Source organism: Nansenia antarctica (genome assembly GCF_963989245.1).
Source record: "Nansenia antarctica genome assembly, chromosome: 16".
NCBI classification, from domain to species: Eukaryota; Metazoa; Chordata; class Actinopteri; order Argentiniformes; family Microstomatidae; genus Nansenia; species Nansenia antarctica.
In genome coordinates, this window is record NC_137686.1 from 16,009,310 (window position 1) to 16,021,244 (window position 11,935).

At 45.4% G+C, this 11,935-nt stretch overlaps 1 protein-coding gene across 1 annotated transcript in view; it reads right to left on the bottom strand.

Annotated features, from left to right (window-relative positions):
* Window positions 1–883: 883 nt before the first annotated feature.
* cUnh10orf67 (chromosome Un C10orf67 homolog) overlaps window positions 884–11,935 on the bottom strand; it is a gene marked incomplete at both ends in the record, with an annotated part of 21,530 nt that continues 10,478 nt past the window's right edge. The window contains 5 exons of the mRNA XM_080546909.1: window positions 884–1,014; window positions 4,337–4,445; window positions 5,846–5,933; window positions 6,060–6,118; window positions 10,067–10,132. Of these exons, the coding sequence (XP_080403035.1) occupies window positions 884–1,014; window positions 4,337–4,445; window positions 5,846–5,933; window positions 6,060–6,118; window positions 10,067–10,132 (453 nt within the window). The remainder of the gene's footprint in view (window positions 1,015–4,336; window positions 4,446–5,845; window positions 5,934–6,059; window positions 6,119–10,066; window positions 10,133–11,935) is intronic.

Consider the following 11,935-nt stretch of genomic DNA (forward strand, 5'->3'; position numbering starts at 1 on the left):
TAAACACACAGTGTAGAATGGACAGTCAGAAAGAGAGAGAGAGAGCGAGGGACAGCGGAAGACAAAAGTGATGTTCAGCGTATAAAACACTGAGAGACGGGTTATTTTCAAAGTAATGCAGTAATTAAGAGACTGGGGAATAGCCCTGTATTCGGACCCTGGTAATTCACTAAAGGGCTCACTGGAATCAGAGTTTCCTAAACACTCATTGTGAGGTTAGGCTATAGCCACATAGCTATTGAGACTGGCATTCTCCTGAGTCTTGCATTGAAGCATTCCTCAGGTTTTGTGCTGTACAAGGCATGCGGAAAGCTAAAGACTATATCCCCTAATAGAACCACCCCTTTACTCACTGGCTATAGAGACTCATACAGTCAATGAGGTTCACACTATTCAGCCTTTATCCTACATATGAGGCTAAAGGCATCGAATTTATTCATGACAGTCAATGAATACCATTAACTAGCTGGCTGTCACTTCCTCCAGGCAAATACCACTATTGTTGTTGTTTGTGGTGAGGACAAACTTATTGTTTCGAATGATTGTTTAGAACAGTTTTTCTAAATGGAAACACATGCATGGCCGATGGTCAACTATGACCAAAGCATATATCAAGCGAAAAAAGGAAGCACAATATTCTCAGCATAATAGAATAATAGAATCAAAAGAAATCACATGCTCATAAAATAAGGACATTTTTGACTACGCTTAAGCAAATCTCAAACCGAATTGTATTTCAATCATAAAGCACTACAATATTTGACCATGGAAACAACTGATACATGGAAACAACTGATATATATATATATATATTCGAAACCTTGTCATTACTTTAATATTGTCTCTATAAAAGAGAGCATGTCGAGGTGTTGACGTGCTGCATTTAGACGTGCTGCAGACCGTTGAGGAGAGGGATGCTGTTGGCCTGAGACACTGGGGTCGTGGGGGGGCGAGGAAGAGGAAGGTCATCTTCGTCATCTTCATCATCTTTATCACCTGACTCCAACTGGGATTCTGGAATGACATGAACACAGCAGGATGTATGTTACATAATAACGATGGGCATTGCCCTATTGTTAAAAAAGTGTTTGAAATGCAATTAAATATTTGCTCTAATGACTTGTTGTGCAAATATTATATTATGTGTGGCCATAGTATCTTTTTTCACAGATTGCTGTACAAAATGATGTGTTGAGTAGTTTCTTATTTCCGAAACCAGTGACAAATTCAACAAGGCCTTGAGAACTGCTCCTCCGTCCTCGGCCCTCTCTCCACCTCTCCTCCGAACAACGTCTACTCCTGCGCTGTAACATCACATCCCAATAAATGTGCGGGGTTCAATCAAAAGCGACGGTCTCAACCATCCCCGGTCATCTCTTTCTCCCCCTCAATCAGATGAATGTGTGGGAGGAGCCTATGGGAGGAGCGACATGACATGTTCCCCCTGGCGATTCTTAACAGGTCACGGACGCTCCATAGAGCCGCAAGGCGGTGGGAGGGGGAGACTTTAACCACACCGTGTAACAGCATCAGAACCAGTGGTTACCCCCTTTCAGCAGTGCTGGAATGGCCATAACAATACCATTCACCATGGCCACCGCAGAGGATATGGTGCTTTAGGGGGACAGACCGGCAGGCTTTTCATCATCCACACAGAATGGCCCTGCTTCCCTCACTGGCTGGGACGCCCAGATAAAAGACCTTTAAAGATCTCTCTCTCTCTCTCTGTTTCTCTGTTTCTCTTTTTTCAGGGTTTGTTTGCGCCCTTCCTTTTCACCAGACGTTCGAATTATGAATAAAAGTTTCAGGGACTTGTGCTTAAGGGACTTGAAAAATGCCCCCCGAAAATGAAAAAAAAAAAGGGAGGAAAATGAGAATGGAGGGACTGAGAAGTGAGCAGTCGGAGCCTTGGCCTGCTAGTGACCTGCAGCTTTCAGGGTTCTTGAACACATCAGAATTGCCATTGTTGAGGGTGATTAATTGAGACTGATAACTCACCATGAACAAAGATTGTTATAGAGCTTAATGTGGTAGGCCTGGGTTGGTAAATGGCTCATTCACGTAGCTTTGTACTTAAGCATATGGGGCCAGACGTATTCACTCACAAAGACGAACACAATTCATTACGCTTGTATGTTCCTCTAACAACCTCCCTCCCTCTCCCTCTCTCTCTCTCTCTCGCTCTCTCCTCTCTCTCTCTCTCTCTCTCTCTCTCTCTCTCTCTCTCTCTCTCTCTCTCTCTCTCTCTCTCTCTCTCTCTCTCTCTCTCTTTTTAAAGGATATTTATTTTTTGGGTAAAATGACTTTGTTTGTACTTTTAACAGCTTGACATGAAAAAGGAAACATTTAACACAAATGTTATAAGTGGGTTCTAAACAAGCAATAAAGTAAAGCGCTTTAGATTCAATGTTCATTGGACCAGTAAATGGATTAGTAATGACTTCCTTATTGCTAATGAGATGAGTAGGTTTGATAAAGCAAAAAATGCTTTAATTTAGATCTAAATCATACAGTAAAACTACAGTATACTAGGCTTTTGTTCATGAACAAGTGGAAACAGATTATAAAAAACCTCGATATTCACAAGATTTTCAAATCACGGCCTTAAGCTAAGTCTGTGTTTTCGGGCAAAAAATATGTTTCTGGTTCAGTCTCAGACGAACCCTCACATTCTCTTAATTGCGTCCCTTCCTAAACGGTCAGCCGTCAAGTCGACGGCGTAGACAGAGAGCACGAGTAATGCAGCGGCCCGACACACACACACACACACACACACACACACACACACACACACGCACACACACACACACGCACACACACACACACGCACACACACACACACACACACACGCACACACACACGCACACGCACGCACACGCACACACACACACACACGCACACACACACACGCACACACACACACACACACACACACACACACACACACACACACAGAGGGCCAAAATCATTCAGGCCATCTTAGGCAACTGACCCACACAGAATCAACACAATCTGCCGTGTGACAACAGTGTTTGGCCAACGCTTCCTAAGTGTCAGGACCCGCGGCCGGCTGCTCGCCTTATCGCCAATGTTTCAATTACCCAGTGTCAATGGGTGATCTATGGGCTGCCGCATTCCCTTGGTTTAGTCAGGGGGGTGTTACGGTGAAATGTAGAGAGAGAGGGGGGGCAGTGTAGAGAGAGAGAGAGGGAGGGGGGGGGAGGGGGGTAGAGGTCACTAGCCCACAGCCCAGGCCCACTCGGTCTGAAGACCAGTGGCTTTTCAACCCTGTCACCTTCCACCATGCTGCTTGTCAGCCCTGTTGACTTTTGCTTTATTGCATCAGTGAAGCCTTTGGACCCTCTCACACACAACAATGCTAGGTCTGTATCAATGGATGGACCAGAGCTAGGGCCGGGGCAAGTTGGAACACCTCCTAATAGTATACAAAATAACACAGTGACTTGATTATGAGTGGACAAACACGAATAGCCTGGATTGATACTTCTTATAGCGCTCATAATCACAATAAATGAAGCTATGTCATCGATGATTGAATATACTGTACTGCGAGTTTCACTGCTACAGTACTGACATTTTGTTGAAAGAGATTTCTTCATCGCTGCTTTGAGAGTAACGGCCAAAAGTCAAAGCGACAAACGATCAAATATTGGACGTTAAAAAGCGGTCAAGGGAAAGGAAGAGGAAGTGGCTTTCCCTAACGACAACACAGTCTTATTGTCTTTTAGATTATTGGCTTTGTTTGCATAGCTATGCCAGCGGGATGACAGCGTAATCCGGGCAGATTAATTTGTTAGCTTCTGTGCATCCCATAGATAGTCCCGCTCTGTCTCAGGGCTTCCGTATTGACGGGGGGAATTAAGCCGTCAACCTATCTGGCCTGGTCATGTCTGCTGAGCTCGTTAGGCGGGATAACCAATTATCACAAAGTCAATAGCGGCCAGATAGAGAGATTACTGAGAGCTTAGCCCCCCGAGGTTTATGTTGATTCCTGCTTCGTCACCGAACCTCTGGAGCCTCAGTTGAATTGGAAAAAGAGCAAGCATCTAGATTTGTCATGTGTGGAGACAGGAGACAGATATTCTGTAGGTCTTTTCCTGTGGTACCTTTGCCTCGTGTCTTTAACAACACACCCTCAGGAATAATCAATGGACAAAACATACTTAGCTTACTGTGACATGTTGGGGTTTGATTGTAAACATAAGTGACCTTTGACACAAGTCGACACATTGATGAAAATGGGAGATTTGGCCAAAATGCCTTAAATGAGTTAAATGCGTTAAATTAAATGTGAAATGCGATTAAATGCCTTGCCTGGGAAGGACAGTGCGTCTGTCCCCCTCCCACTCAATACACTGATGTCCATCGTCTCGTTGATCCTGTCCATCTTGTGGAGACCCCCACCACCACCACCTATGTTGGGCTGAGACACAGAGGGGAAACACATCTTAGTCTTAATTCACACGACAGAGCCGAACCGATCTGAGCCAAGCTGAGTGGTGCTGGACTGGCCTGGTTATGCCTTCACTGTAGTGGGTGACACAGTGCTGGAAAGGTGTGTTTGATACACTTCGTCTTTCCATTCCATGCCTTAAAATGAGCCCGTCCTCTATTTTCCACCTCCACCAGCCTCCCGTAGTTAATAGAAAATGTCATAGGCAGCACAGTATACAGCCTTGTAGCCTTGTAGTGTGTAACGTCCCTTGGTGGTTGAATGAACCATCCCAACTGTGAGTGTTAATGATGTTTTCTTGTTCTGTGGTACCAACCAGAGGTGTGTATCTGGGCGTCTTGAACACGTTGTATGAAGGACCCTGGAAAGACCCAGGCTGGTCCCTCTGAAAGAAAGACAGACACATGACACGAACTCTGTCTTCAAACATTCAAGTTTGAGAGAACAGCGACATAGCAAGCAAAAGTCCCAAACAGCGATCTGAGAAGCATATCCATAACGCATCGAAATGTTGTAGCATGAATTTGTACTTTTTAACATATTTTTGTGTACATCCTACCTTGTGTATATTTGTGTACCTGTGTATATTTGTGTAGATCCCAATTAGCACTGCACTGTAAGCAGTTTACTGTTTGCGACAGGCTAGGCTACTGTGATGCTATTATGATACAGTACATTGGTGACACACCGATCTGGCCTTGTGTTTGTTGAATGAAAAGTGATATGTGCGACGTGTAGAGCAGATCGCATTGTGCTGCGGCCTCTCACACACAGCGCACGGTGACACCGGCAAACTCATAAAGACACACCCTTAGCTTGCTTTCGTCCCCGTTGTGTTGTCGGTGATTGACTTGTGGCATATCCAGCTCACCGTGAACAACAGTGGGTGGGAGAGAGGGGACACAACACAACAAAACAAGGAGCGAGACTCAGACCTATGAATATTCAGCAGCAGCAACACCAATAGGAGGGCTAGATGAGTGGCTTTAATGGTTCTGCACCTGTTTAACACTGATCTGTGTGGTGTGTGTGTGTGTGTGTGTGTGTGTGTGTGTGTGTGTGTGTGTGTGTGGCTGTGTGTGTGTGTCCATTACAGTATTATTGATCTAGTGCCAAATGTAGGCCTACACCACAATCTTCTAATGCCTCCTGTTATCCTGCTCTTAAGTGTTCTCTGCCTGTCACTAGTATGCCCAATAAATACCCAGTGGGGCTAAACAAGGTTTATTGGACTGAATAGTGTTGAATTTAACTGAGTTTAATCGAATTGAATGGCATTGAATTGAACTGAGTTTAATCTAATTGAATGTCATTGAATTGAAATGAATTGAATAGCATTGAATAGAACGCAATTGAGTCAGCTCCCTCACCGTGTAGCAGACTGAGACTTGCTGTAGGGAAGCTGCCTGGCGTTGCAGCATCTGTCGTAAGAACATCTCATCTTTGATAGCGTGGTAACTATGAATAGAAGTTAGAAAAGAATCTAAAGGATCCCCCCCAAAAGATCTCACATTCACACACTGCAGCCTTGTTCAAATGGCATGAATAAATGTTTGATGAAAGCAGTCGAAGACACATGTATACCTCCGCTTCATTATCTCGAATTTCTTCTCCGAGATGTTATTGGAGCGAACCAACCGTTTCTGCAGGCTTTGGTGGACAATAACAATGACAACAACACACAACAATACTGGATGACTGAGCTGGGTCTTATGCAGAGTCTGATGTTTAACATACAGTGGGATTGGCATAGCATGTTTGATGCTATTGCAGTTGTGTTTATACTTATTTTTTCACTCTTCAGTCTAAATAATAAAGATACTGAGATAGATAGATAGATTGATAGACAGACAGACAGACAGATAGATAGATAGATAGATATATAGATAGATAGATAGATAGATAGATTGATAGACAGACAGACAGACAGACAGATAGATAGATAGATAGATAGATAGATAGATAGATAGATAGACACAGACAGACAGACAGACAGACAGACAGACAGACAGATAGACATATACATCTCTATTTCTTTCTTCTGAACGGTTTCCGCCTTCTTTAGCTCATCAAGTTCTTGGATCAGCTCCACGTCTCCTATCTCAACCTTTCAGTGTAAAACAAACTGTTATTATTGATCACAATCAAGTACTGTTTTTTTTTACCTGTATTGTTTGGTTAGTATCATTAATGTGATACATATAGACAGCAGGGGAGGCGGGAGGCTGGGGGAGGTAGACGTCAGAGGATTGTGGTATCAAACACCATTCGTCATTCCAGTCCATGCATTACAATTAACCCGTCCTTCGATTTTTCTACCTCCACTAGCCTTCACTGATATATATCTTTTTAAAGTTTGTTTGTTGTTGAGTGGGGCAGTCCAGGCCATGGAGGTAGAACTCTGGACCACCCCAGGCTATGGTGCTAGACCACTGGACCACCCCAGGCCATGGTGCTAGACCACTGGACCACCCCAGACCATGGTGCTAGACCACTGGACCACCCCAGGCCATGGTGCTAGACCACTGGACCACTCCAGGCCATGGTGCTAGACCACTGGAACACCCCAGGGTATGGTGCTAGACCACTGGACCACCCCAGGCCATGGTGCTAGACCACTGGACCGCCCCAGGCCATGGTGCTAGACCACTGGACCACCCCAGGCCATGGTGCTAGACCACTGGACCGCCCCAGGCCATGGTGCTAGACCACTGGACCACCCCAGGCCATGGTGCTAGACCACTGGACCACCCCAGGCCATGGTGCTAGACCACTGGACCACCCCAGGCCATGGTGCTAGACCACTGGACCGCCCCAGGCCATGGTGCTAGACCACTGGACCACCCCAGGCCATGGTGCTAGACCACTGGACCACCCCAGGCCATGGTGCTAGACCACTGGACCACCCCAGGCCATGGTGCTAGACCACTGGACCACCCCAGGCCATGGTGCTAGACCACTGGACCACCCCAGGACACTGATAGATAGATATTGAGGAAGAAAAGACAGTGTTGTACCACAGGAACTTTAACTGCTACTTGAGCTTTCAACACGGCATCCTGCGCCATCATCACTTCCTCCCTCCGTCTCTCCTTCTCTTCCACAATCCTCTCCTCCTTCTCCTTCTCCGAAGCAGCAATCTGAAAAAACAAAAACATGATTATAGAATTATTTAAAATAAAACCTGCTAGAAAATGTGTTAGGGAGCATTTTTTTAAAAACACCCCCAAAAAACTGAAAGTGTTTGAAAATTAAACATACTTTAATGGAGGTAGTTCTCTCTCTAGTTCTTTCTCTATCAATGGGATATTCATTCAACACCACAGCTATCAAAAGTCTATTGTTCAGTGACTAACATCAAAGGCCATTGACCTAGTGTTAATAAAGGGCCCATTGGTATTAGAGGTCCTTGTGTGTGTTTTATCCATTTTCAAATTCCGTCTAAATGAGAATGGCCTTATGTTCTGTACCATCCCATCGACTCAGGTCCAACAATAGCTGCTTTTAAACCAACCAGTGTCCATTCTCAGAGGCCTGTATACCCCAGCATTGTGAACGGCCATGTTGGCTGATTTACTGCATATGGTCAAGAGGGGCGTGTGAAGGTCAGGTCAGCTCAGGTCACCGTGGTAACATCAACTTCTCTTAAAGGGGGAGGGCGCTCGCGCGCACGGGAGGGGGGGTACCTCCATAGAGTGTTGAGTCCTTAGTGTCTTATCAGGACATAACTGGCAGCTAACCAACTAACTTAAGTAACTTGTGTCTGTTATGAACTATAGCACAAGGCGCTCTCCTCATCTGCAACATAATCTGTGGGGGGTGTAGCCTAAGTCAGGGTTCAACCTGTTTCTCAAAGGCTTGAGAGCTCCAGTTGGTCCTTCTGTAGACATTAATGAATAGAAGGGGCAGGCTTTGAGATTTGCTATGGTGAGTGGTGTGGGTGTAACCCACCAGAGTGTTTAGCATGGGGCAGGCTTTAGGATTGGCTATGCTGAGTGGTGTGGGTGTACTTCTGGCTGTGTTGTTAGTCTAGTTAAGACAGGGGTTGTCAGGATGAGGTTTTTTGTCTCTTGTCGGTTTGAGAGGGAGAGAAAGGGAAAGCCTGCTTGTCACATTGTCTCTGGATAAGGAGCATCGTCGATGCGTAGGTGTTTATCACTAACAATGGGCTATTCACAGCCACATCAGCCGGTGTGAGGGAAGCAGGGAGTTACGAGAATGTGTTCCACCCTGTGAATCCACGCGATCGACCCACAAATCCATATATATTTAGATTCGCTTTGCTGTTCAATCGTCTGTTTTTTTTTTTTTTTTTCCGCATGTTGTCACTGTTAAAAAAAACGTCATAATAGGCCATGTATCCATGTTGGTCAGGTACTATGCAAAAGGCATTGTTGAGTCTTCCTACATGAAGTGGAAGTTTCTCTTTGAAGGTAGAGAGGCATTAATCAGGCTGGCCCATCCACTCTAGCCATCAGAGTGTTGGATCAGCTGCAAGCTGAATTCCTCTCTCTCTCTTCCTCATAATGTCCCCCCCCCCCTCTCTCTCCCTCTCAGCACTGGAGCTGTCTGTCTCTATGTGGTCAGTGTATTGACAGAACCCCCCCCCCCCCCACCACCACCCCATCCCCTCATCCCCCCCTCCAGACAGGGTATGAATAAGCAGGAGAGAGGGCAATACGTAGCTCAAGTGCTGCTGCAGCGTTCTGTTGGCAGAGTAAACTGTTCTGAGTCAACACACAGGCCGCTAGCCCTTTGGTTGACAGTCCTGCCTCCACTTACCTAGGATTTATTGTACTGCAGATTAAAAATGATTAAAAAAATGACTTTGTGGTGCTAACCCTAACCTTACTTTGAATAACTCAACACAATTGGTAGCTGTATCTGTTACAAAACAGTACCAAGTGGTGTGAACTTGTTTTGAGTAGAAATTCATAGGTTATTTTTGTGTCATTTAAAATGTTACCACGTAATAACTAAGTCAATAACGAATGATTTCTGAGTTGATCAGAAATGATCAAAGTCTAATATTGAAAAATACTAATGCAATGATGTTGTCCATCCTTACATTCTGCTGTGTTACGACGAGTATCGGGAGGTTACTGTACAGTCGATGCAACACAACAGAGTTGCATCAGAGTTGCTTTTGTTTAAACCTGCGTTAAAAATGTGTTTTTTAAACCGAAAGAAAAAGGCGCTCACATTCCTAGTGTCTCTGTCCAGACATGTTGATGGATGCACTTCACTGTTGACTCCTGTTCCCTGCCGATGGATCATTAACCAGCTCCCTGGGGCTCGGATCAATATGCCTGAGACCATACGTGTGCACACTATCCACTCTCTTTGCTTTATCTGCCTAATGTCTGCCCACTGATGAGCTATCCGTCTTTCGCTGGAGAGAGAGGCAGACTTTCAAACATCCCGGTTCTGACACGCACGCACGAACGCACGCACACACATACACACACTCACACACTCACACACACAGATAGCTCTTGACCGTGCCACATTTCTGTGCGTTAGGTGAGGTGTATCTGTGAAATAGCGGTGGTCTCCCAACACCAAATGTGTGTGCGGGTCATGACACTTACCTCACTTTTGCGGAACTCTTCTATGCATTTGATTTCTTTCTCCATCTCCTCTTTCAGTGCCTTCATCTGTGTAGTAAATTACATATTTTTGTTAAAGGGTTGTTTACAGAGCAAATCATCTCTAGTTACAGTTGGTTATCTAGATTCTAGACAGAATAACAACAACCTTGGTGATAAACTGTCCACACATCTTCAGGTGAGGTTGTGTACACAGCAAGTCCTTGAAGGTGGGTTGCATTGAAAAGCAAAGCAGGATAAACTGACCAGCTAATTGCATATCAACCCTTTAAGAAACCACAATTATCCCCTAAAGAGGTAACAAGGTTATTATGTTAGAGACCTCGGGGTGCCTTAAGTAACGCTGCTTTCTAAAAGGTGTCTTAATTAAAGCAATCTAATGACAAGTCTTTTTGGACTAGAAGACCCCATCAAGGCATGGATTTACTTGAGAGGGTGGTTGATTGCTAAGTGCTTTTGTGCTATAGAACAACATCCAGGACTGGTTCTCCCTCCGTGGCTTGGGACTGAAGAGCTCTACTCAAGACACAGTGCTGCTGGACAGGAGTAGGGAGGAACCTAGCTAGATTGCACCTGCTCTTCTGAGGGACCTCAGTCCTGCTTCCACGATGGACCTATAGTTTAAATTCACTCTGAAACTGGGTCTTGTTCCACAGAGAGAGGGTTATACCACTGATGAGCCCAAACATTATGACCACCTGCCTAATATGCTGTTGGGATAGCCTTCGTTGCCCTCACGCATCGATGAGCCTTGGACGCCCAACACCCTGACACCGGTTGGTTGTTTGTCCCTCCTCTGAACACTGTCTGTCACCACTGCTGACTGGGAGCACCCAAGCACAAGCCTTGCCGTTTCAACAATTTGATCCTTGTCAAAGTCGCTCAGGTCTTTACTCCTGCCCATTTCTCCTGCATCCAACACGTCAACTTCAAGAACTGACTGTCCACTTGCTGCCTAATATATATATCCCATCCCACCCCTTGACAGGTGCCATTGTAACAAGATAATCAATGTTATTCACTTCACCTGTCAGTGGTCATAATGTTTTGGCTCATCGGTGTATCTTCTATCTCTATTATCTACCAGCGTCTATAAAAAATATATATACAGAATTCCACAGAATTCAAGCAGCAGATGCTATGCAGATGCTTTGTATAATTCACATTGTAGCACTGCTGCGATGCATGGTAGCCTCCTGTTGATCTAAGGCACTGGGACACGCAGAGATCTACCAGTGAGTCTATTGAGATGGGGCGAGCCTATAGAGCTCAATCTCCCACCCAGCTGGGCGGCCAACGGGCCAGGCTACGGCCTCTCATCAGCGGTCAGTCTCCCTCTGGGACCACTCGCTAGGGGCTGCCACATTATCTGCCCCATTGATCAAAGTCAACAAAATAATCATTTCACATTTTTTGACGCATAACCTCAATGGTGGAACTTAACATTGAGTTTGTCAGTCACAGGGACAATGGGCTATGTCATCAACAAAGACGGATGTTAAAAGACACAGGGGGTGGGGTGCGGGGACTGAATTGTCGCACCCAAATATGGATGATCCTTTTGAGGGATGATTGAGCTGACTTGGGGCGGAGGACAAGCGTATTTATGGAGTGGTCTTTACCCAGAGCTCTTCCTCTATCCATAGAGAAGGTGCTGGAACACCATCTGCTCCGGAGCTATTAACCTCTATACCCAACCATGCCTGTGTGGTGGGTAGTCAAGTGAGGAGAGAGGGGTCGGGGTCCACCAAGGACGAGAACACTACTGATCCTCAAACCAATGTTTTTGTTGTTGCCTTAATGGTCGGGCAATCATTGTTGTGTGAAGAAGATTCCCGACGATAAGCGTTT